This window comes from Coregonus clupeaformis, unplaced genomic scaffold (assembly GCF_020615455.1).
Source record: "Coregonus clupeaformis isolate EN_2021a unplaced genomic scaffold, ASM2061545v1 scaf2004, whole genome shotgun sequence".
NCBI classification, from domain to species: Eukaryota; Metazoa; Chordata; class Actinopteri; order Salmoniformes; family Salmonidae; genus Coregonus; species Coregonus clupeaformis.
In genome coordinates this window covers 68,357-77,500 of record NW_025535458.1, presented here as the reverse complement: position 1 = coordinate 77,500, position 9,144 = coordinate 68,357, and the positions used below count along the sequence as shown (strand labels likewise).

General features: G+C 42.5%; 1 protein-coding gene across 5 annotated transcripts in view; it reads left to right on the top strand.

Annotated features, from left to right (window-relative positions):
• Positions 1-8,559, top strand: part of LOC121584340 (protein RUFY3) — a gene marked incomplete at its 5' end in the record, with an annotated part of 26,198 nt that extends 17,639 nt beyond the window's left edge. The window contains 7 exon segments of one of the 5 annotated variants that reach the window (XR_006659936.1): positions 5,106-5,225; positions 5,325-5,460; positions 5,834-5,907; positions 6,035-6,062; positions 6,180-6,257; positions 7,030-7,497; positions 7,613-8,559. Coding sequence is in view for 3 of the 5 variants with exons in the window: in XM_045219039.1 (XP_045074974.1) it covers positions 5,106-5,225; positions 5,325-5,460; positions 5,834-5,907; positions 6,035-6,062; positions 6,180-6,257; positions 7,030-7,173 (580 nt within the window). 5 annotated transcript variants of the gene reach the window in all.
• Positions 8,560-9,144: the final 585 nt, after the last annotated feature.

Sequence of the window (9,144 nt, the reverse complement as noted above, 5' to 3'; positions counted from 1 at the left end):
GGTAGGAACTATAACACCTGGAGAGCAGGTAGGAACTATAACACCTGGAGAGCAGGTAGGAACTATAAAACACCTGGAGAGCAGGTAGGAACTATAACACCTGGAGAGCAGGTAGGAACTATAACACCTGGAGAGCAGGTAGGAACTATAACACCTGGAGAGCAGGTAGGAACTATAACACCTGGAGAGCAGGTAGGAACTAGAACACCTGGAGAGCAGGTAGGAACTAGAACACCTGGAGAGCAGGTAGGAACTAGAACACCTGGAGAGCAGGTAGGAACTATAAAACACCTGGAGAGCAGGTAGGAACTATAAAACACCTGGAGAGCAGGTAGGAACTAGAACACCTGGAGAGCAGGTCTGAGGCAGCTTCTGGTCATTGTGGCTAGCGATCTGGTCATTCAGAATCACAAGCATCAGACCAATGTGTTTAACTATCAGATCTGTCTAACAAGCCTCAGACCAATGTGTTTAACTATCAGATCAATGTGTTTAACTATCAGATCAATATGTTTAACTATCAGATCAATATCAGATCAATATGTTTAACTATCAGATCAATATGTTTAACTATCAGATCAATATCAGATCAATATGTTTTAACTATCAGATCAATATCAGATCAATATGTTTTAACTATCAGATCAATATCAGATCAATATGTTTAACTATCAGATCAATATGTTTAACTATCAGATCAATATGTTTAACTATCAGATCAATATCAGATCAATATGTTTAACTATCAGATCGATATCAGATCAATGTTTAACTATCAGATCAATATGTTTAACTATCAGATCAATATCAGATCAATGTTTAACTATCAGATCAATATCAGATCAATATATTTTAACTATCAGATCAATATCAGATCAATATGTTTTAACTATCAGATCAATATCAGATCAATATGTTTAACTATCAGATCAATATCAGATCAATATGTTTAACTATCAGATCAATATGTTTAACTATCAGATCAATATGTTTAACTATCAGATCAATATCAGATCAATATGTTTAACTATCAGATCAATATGTTTAACTATCAGATCAATATCAGATCAATATGTTTAGCTATCAGATCAATATGTTTAACTATCAGATCAATATGTTTAACTATCAGATCAATATCAGATCAATATGTTTAACTATCAGATCAATATGTTTAACTATCAGATCAATATGGTTAACTATCAGATCAATATCAGATCAATATGTTTAACTATCAGATCAATATGTTTAACTATCAGATCAATATCAGATCAATATGTTTAACTATCAGATCAATATGTTTAACTATCAGATCAATATGTTTAACTATCAGATCAATATCAGATCAATATGTTTAACTATCAGATCAATATGTTTAACTATCAGATCAATATCAGATCAATATGTTTAACTATCAGATCAATATGTTTAACTATCAGATCAATATGTTTAACTATCAGATCAATATGTTTAACTATCAGATCAATATCAGATCAATATGTTTAACTATCAGATCAATATGTTTAACTATCTGTCTTCCTCTTTTATCTCTCCATTTTTTCATTCCTTTCATTCCTTGGTTCTCTTCCTCCTCTTCCTCCTCTTCCTCCACTCAGTGAGGAAGACTGTGTGAAGCAGGCCAGAAGCTTGAGTTCCAACGCAGAGCAGCTGTTTCAGAAGCAGCTATAGGACTCTCCTGTGTTCCCCTTTGCTCTTCCACGTCATAGTTTCAGAAATCTGATTCCCAATCCAATCAGAAAACCAACCTTTGCATAATATAGAAATGACTAAACTAGGGTGTTTATTTTCTGGTATGATATATGTTGCGGTTAAAACTTTCATTTCTGACTGTTAAACAATCTTTTGTTTCCTAAACCTGATCTCTTCTGAAACAGCTTTCCCAACCGCATTACTTTGATTAGCAGCATGGACTGCGACAGTCTCTCTCTGGCGCCCTCTAGCCGATCTGTCTGTTGCTCTGCTTGTACTGCAGGGTGTCTCCACTCTAAACAATATTAATAAAGATATCAGACCCCCAGATGTAATGAATGTTCACTGATAAGAGGTTTGGGGTTTGAGACAGTGACCGTTGAGCAGCCCAAAGCTACGTACAGCCTAGCCTATGTCCTTAGACCTGCCCTACAGAGACAGGTGCTTAACCAGCCACTGAGCAGCCCTTTCTCTCACCCCATGGTTAATAAAGCTCTGGGCTCCTGCAACATTAAGTGATAATGCCCTCGAAGCTGGTGTTTGGAGGACATATTGGCATGGGTGTTGTTAGGACCGAGATGAGAAGACAAAACATGCCAATATATCCTCCAAACACCGTCTTTGTGGGAATTATCACTTTTATACAACGGGTTACCAACATATTCAAATAATGATTGACATTTTCATTAGGTTTATTTTGATTAATTTATTCATACTATTTCATCATTCCACAAGAATTCCTGACACAAATCTAGGGTTGCTACCCAAGCCGTCTGGTCGTTCGTTCTATCAGTTCGGTTGCCAGAGACGCGACCCAGTCGTTCAGTCTTTTTGTTCTGTATCTATGGACGCGACCCAGTCGTTCAGTCTTTTTGTTCTGTATCTATGGACGCGACCCAGTCGTTCAGTCTTTTTGTTCTGTATCTATGGACGCGACCCAATAGTTCGTTCTAAATGTTCCATTGCCATACTGGTTGGCAACGTTCTTATCCCTTGCTTGCTAGCTAGCCAACTACGGATAACGCACAGTTACATCAAACAGTGCAGCCAGAATAACAACAGTAGCTGCATTTGCATTTGTTTAAGCTGTTTTCTAGTGATATTTATTTGGACACATCCATAACAATGAGCTAATGGTGAGCGATTTCACCTGGCATAGAGAATGTGCTCTCTCGTTAGGACACTGTTGTTCAGAAGAGCTAGCCAACAACACAGCTAAAACAATCACTTCAAACTGAAGCTGGAAAGACCACAAACTAGCTGCATCTCATTTGACCTGTTTTCTATTGACATTTCTTTATATATATCCATAAAAATGATGCTGATTCATTTTTTATTTATTTATTTTTTTGTCATTTAGCAGACGCTCTTATCCAGAGCGACTTACATGAGCAATTAGGGTTAAGTGCCTTGCTCAAGTGCACATCGACAGATCTTTCACCTAGTCGGCTCGGGGATTAGAACCAGCGACCTTTCGGTTACTGGCACAACGCTCTTAACCACTAAGCTACCTGCCGCCCCGAGGAAACAAAAGATTCATGATTTCGACTGGCTGAGAAAAGCTGCCTGCCTGTCTGTCTCGTCCCGACTCCCGACCCCGACACGTTCATTACTGTGGGACAGCTGGAGATTGAATTTAAATATTGAAACAATGTTGCAAATGTCAGAGAGACAGACCGCAAGGTTTATTAACATCTCTGCAGTTGAAAACCAATTGCTAGATTAAAAGAAATGGGAGATAATGTCAAGATGCTTTTTAAAGTGGAGATCAAGTTTATAAATTGCCTGGCTGGGCTGATGAGACAGTGGATTGGGCAGTCAGATGGAACAGAGTAAATAGGCATTTTAACATCATAGATTTAGCCGGTGGTAACTTGTGGAATAGACACCGGCTGGAATGCGGATTTAACCAATCAGCATTCAGGATTAGACCCACCCGTTGTATAAAGTACCGTACCATGACATCTGGACCATACAGCATACACAGTTGGTAGCTCTGCTTCCTTCTCTAATCTGACTCCATACAGCTTTCTGTTGGCCACTCACTGCTGTATGGAGCAGTAGCCTGATCCCAGATCAATCTGTGCTGTATGGCGGAGTAGCCTGATCCCAGATCAGTCTGTGCTGTATGGAGCAGTAGCCTGATCCCAGATCAGTCTGTGCTGTATGGAGCAGTAGCCTGATCCCAGATCAGTCTGTGCTGTATGGAGCAGTAGCCTGATCCCAGATCAGTCTGTGCTGTATGGCGGAGTAGCCTGATCCCAGATCAGTCTGTGCTGTATGGAGCAGTAGCCTGATCCCAGATCAGTCTGTGCTGTATGGAGCAGTAGCCAGATCCCAGATCAGTCTGTGCTGTATGGAGCAGTAGCCTGATCCCAGATCAGTCTGTGCTGTATGGAGCAGTAGCCTGATCCCAGATCAGTCTGTGCTGTATGGAGCAGTAGCCTGATCCCAGATCAGTCTGTGCTGTATGGAGCAGTAGCCTGATCCCAGATCAGTCTGTGCTGTATGGAGCAGTAGCCTGAGCCCAGATCAGTCTGTGCTGTATGGAGCAGTAGCCTGATCCCAGATCAGTCTGTGCTGTATGGAGCAGTAGCCTGATCCCAGATCAGTCTGTGCTGTATGGAGCAGTAGCCTGATCCCAGATCAGTTTGTGCTGTAAAGCCAGCTCCTATGACATGTTTGGCATGACAATGACCATATGTGTTGGCTAGACAGCACAAACCGATCTGGGACCAGGCTATTGGCTAGACAGCACAAACTGATCTGGGACCATTTTTGTTAACCTTTATTTAACTAGGCAAGTCAGTTAAGAACAAATTCTTATTTACAATGACGGCCTACACCGGCCAAACCCGGACGGCGCTGGCCCAATTGTGCGCCCTATGGGACTCCCAATCACGGCCGGTTGTGATACAGCCTGGAATCGAACCAGGGGGTCTGTAGTGACGCCTCAAGCACTGAGATGCAGTGCCTTAGACCGCTGCGCCACTCGGGATCTGGGACCAGGTTATTGGCTAGACAGCACAAACTGATCTGGGACCAGGCTAAAAGAACAAGTCTGAGCGCTGAGCAAACTAAACCACATCTATCATGTCAGGGTCTGTAATATCTCCTGGATCAACTCTTACTGATAATGTGAAAGGTCAGTCCAGGTCAGCAGAGCAAGGCAAGGCTAAAGGCTTATCACCTTAGACGTCAATACTAGCATCATAAAAACAATGAAATCCAACTTCTTCTCCTGGATGATTGGAGGAGGAGGAGTGTGTCTGTCTTCCTGTTTGTGTCCCTGTTTATTTACAAGGTCTCTCCTTGGCATCCCTTTCTTCATATGTCCTTTTCATTTGGTCTTTAGTTCATGAAGTCTTCTGTAGTTTTCATCCCCCCCCACGGTGCAGATCCCGTCAGGCGGAGAGGGAGCGGGACCAAGCAGGGGAGGATAACAGACTGTTTAAACAGGAGTTTGGAGACAAGATAGACTCTCTACAGCTGGAGGTGGAGCAGCTCAGGAAACACAGGTAACTAGGGTGGGGGGTTGTGGCCCACTGTCCTCTGCTGTTCTGTATCCTCCAGCCTATCGCTATAGCAACTCTCTTATTCTGTGTGTGTGGTGTCAGGTCATGTTTGGAGCTGGAGCTGAGGAGGAGGAGGGGTGGAGGAGGAAGAGGTAGTCAGCACATAGACCTTGTTTCTGGGGAGAAGAAGACCTCTACCCCCCAGAGAGACCCCAAACAAGAGGGCGACATCAGGAAGGTACAAAACCCTGCTCCTAGCTCCTTCACAGGGAATTACATCAGGAAGGTACAAAACCCTGCTCCTAGCTCCTTCACAGGGAATTACATCAGGAAGGTACAAAACCCTGCTCCTAGCTCCTTCACAGGGAATTACATCAGGAAGGTACAAAACCCTGCTCCTAGCTCCTTCACAGGGAATTACATCAGGAAGGTACAAAACCCTGCTCCTAGCTCCTTCACAGGGAATTACATTTTCAGAGTTTCTTAAACTGTAAAAATAAAAAATAAAAATAAAAAAAACATCTAGAACAATCATGTTTTCAAGCTCATCTGAACTGTAATACTGAAAACCTGTTGAAATTCACCCCCACTAATAATGATGTTTGTTATTGGAACTGGAGGCAGTGAAGAAGGAGAATCAGCCGTGGACTGGGGTAGATGACAAGAGCAGTCTAGGGTCGAACATGTAAGTAGTAGTTAGGTTTCACTTGTACAATGTATTAGTGTACGGTTGAGTAAGTTTAGTCCTGTTAATCGGTGTAATTGCATCGACTTGCTAAACAAAAGATGAACATATCTCTCTCGTCTTGAAGGTCACTGTCACAAAATGAGGATGAGCAGGTAAGTTAAAACTACTTCAAACTGGTTCATACTTTGGTTCTAGTATATACTCAGATGTTAGACATGGGGCTGGCATTGTTGCTGTTTACCAACTATCAGATATTTCCTTCTCTCCAGGAGGAGTCTTTACTTGAGATCAGCCAGGCGTCCATCTGCTCTCTATGTGAACAGGAGGAGTCCATGACGAAGACCAAGGTACACCGCCTAACCACCTCCTCTTCTTCAGACATAACGACTTCCTCAAACTGAAGGGTTTTACACTGACGTGTCTCCGTCTAGGATCCTCCCCCTGAGCTCCCCTAGACGAATCAATGTCTTTGTCTCAACTGGTTACTCAAAATAAGTTCTGCATTAAATCCTCCTGTTTTAAAATGTCTTGGTCTGTTGAAATCTATGGTGAAGAACAGGTGGTTCTTCAGTTGGGCAATATTCTGTAGAGCAGATGATCTGAAATGAAGTCTGCTCTGTAACTTTCTATTGCTCTCTGTTAAAGGTTTTAACCCTTTCATTCTATAGAGCCAGTGTGTGCTAACTGTTTTAACCCTTTCATTCTATAGAGCCAGTGTGTGCTAACTGTTTTAACCCTTTCATTCTATAGAGCCAGTGTGTGCTAACTGTTTTAACCCTTTCATTCTATAGAGCCAGTGTGTGCTAACTGTTTTAACCCTTTCATTCTATAGAGCCAGTGTGTGCTAACTGTTTTAACCCTTTCATTCTATAGAGCCAGTGTGTGCTAACTGTTTTAACCCTTTCATTCTATAGAGCCAGTGTGTGCTAACTGTTTTAACCCTTTCATTCTATAGAGCCAGTGTGTGCTAACTGTTTTAACCCTTTCATTCTATAGAGCCAGTGTGTGCTAACTGTTTTAACCCTTTCATTCTATAGAGCCAGTGTGTGCTAACTGTTTTAACCCTTTCATTCTATAGAGCCAGTGTGTGCTAACTGTTTTAACCCTTTCATTCTATAGAGCCAGTGTGCTAACTGCCATGGGGTGTTCTGTGACCGCTGTCTGGCCAATGAGCTGCCCCTCCCCTCCTCCATCAACCCTGAACATATCTGTGACTCCTGCTCCTCTCAGCTGCTGCAGCGGTACGCCTCCAGCCCACCCTGAGACACACCAGCTCTGCCTGGAATACAGTGTCATTCACTGCTAAAATATCTAAAGGAACGGGCGACTTGATGACTACATGAAAAACTAACTTGGGAATAGTTCAACTGGAGCATCTCATCTAAAATGGTCTCCGCATACTGTTAGCAGGGTTGGAGGGTGTTGGCAGAAAGGTAGACGTTCAGAGCCTGGTCCCAGATCTGGTTGGAGGGTGTTGGCAGAAAGGTAGACGTTCAGAGCCTGGTCCCAGATCTGTTTGGAGGGGTTGGTAAAAAGGTATATTTTCACAGCCTGGTCTCAGATCTGTATGGAGGGGTTGGTAAAAAGGTATATTTTCATAGCCTGGTCCCAGATCTGAAAGGAGGGGTTGGTAAAAGGTATATTATTTTCATAGCCTGGTCCCAGATCACTAAGGACGGGTTTGGTGGGGGTTGGTAAAAAGGTATATTTTCATAGCCTGGTCCCAGATCTGAAAGGAGGGGTTGGTAAAAGGTATATTATTTTCATAGCCTGGTCCCAGATCACTAAGGACGGGTTTGGTGGGGGTTGGTAAAAAGGTATATTTTCACAGCCTGGTCCCAGATCTGTAAGGAGGGGTTGGAGGGGGTTGGTAAAAAGGTATATTTTTATATGGTGTCATGATCAATCACAATCATTACTGGGATTCAGTGTTCTGTCAGTTCGTGTGCAATGTCATTCAATCACAATCATTTAAAAAAATAAAGAAAAAATGTAGGCTATTACATCATTATTAGTCATTACCGCATGTCAGAGGCATGGGGAGGAAACGGGTGGTATAGCCTACATGTAATAATAATAATATTGGCTCCAATCGAGAAAACTGACGTGTTGCCAAGCAGAGCTGAGTGGCCGTCTCCGAGACGCGTGCGGACAGCAGTGGATGCATACATTCTGGCCTAATGACAATCGGCAAATGTCATTTTACATTTTTGGGTGTTTTGTGTAACATGTCTCTTTCCATTCACTACTGTTTGGATGCTGGAAATATGTTGCTAGTGCATGAACATGTGCAGGGGCCCGTTGAAGAGATCGTTTGACAATTGGGTGAAAACATCATGACTGGTTATGTTTATGCCACAATAAAAGTTAAATGACAAATCTTTACAACTAGGCCCACAGATATCCTATAGAGAGTAATAATACCCATAAAACCGAGCTGTCAAACAAAACGCAACATTGTATATGCATTTTTATTTAGTCATTTTAAGATGTCTAATTTCTTAATGAAGGGATTGTATTGATCTCAGCTTATGTAGATGTAGGCCAGACAGGCTGTGTTCTCTGGAAGATCAAGACAACCCAAATATTCTTTAAAGAAACCAGATGAAAAATGTTTACTTGCTCAACAATAAACTTTTATCAAGTTTACTAAACCTGTCCTGGTTTTATTTATGGTGGAATGGGATCTACTGTTGGTGTGAGGTCCTGTTCTGTACCCTTTACGACGTACTTCTAAATCCAACTATTAGGAGCCTTTTTCAACTCATTGACAGAATTACAACACTTCACTGCATGTTCCAAATATATAAACCTGTTCCATAGAGACATAGCTCCTTATTATAAACCTCTGGCCCGAACTCTACCTGAATCCCAGACAGCGCTAGAGGAGAGAACTGACAGAACACTGAATCCCAGACAGCGCTAGAGGAGAGAACTGACAGAACACTGAATCCCAGAAAGCGCTAGAGGAGAGAACTGACAGAACACTGAATCCCAGACAGCGCTAGAGGAGAGAACTGACAGAACACTGAATCCCAGACAGCGCTAGAGGAGAGAACTGACAGAACACTGAATCCCAGACAGCGCTAGAGGAGAGAACTGACAGAACACTGAATCCCAGACAGCGCTAGAGGAGAGAACTGACAGAACACTGAATCCCAGACAGCGCTAGAGGAGAGAACTGACAGAACACTGAATCCCAGACAGCGCTAGAGGAGAGAACTGACAGAACAC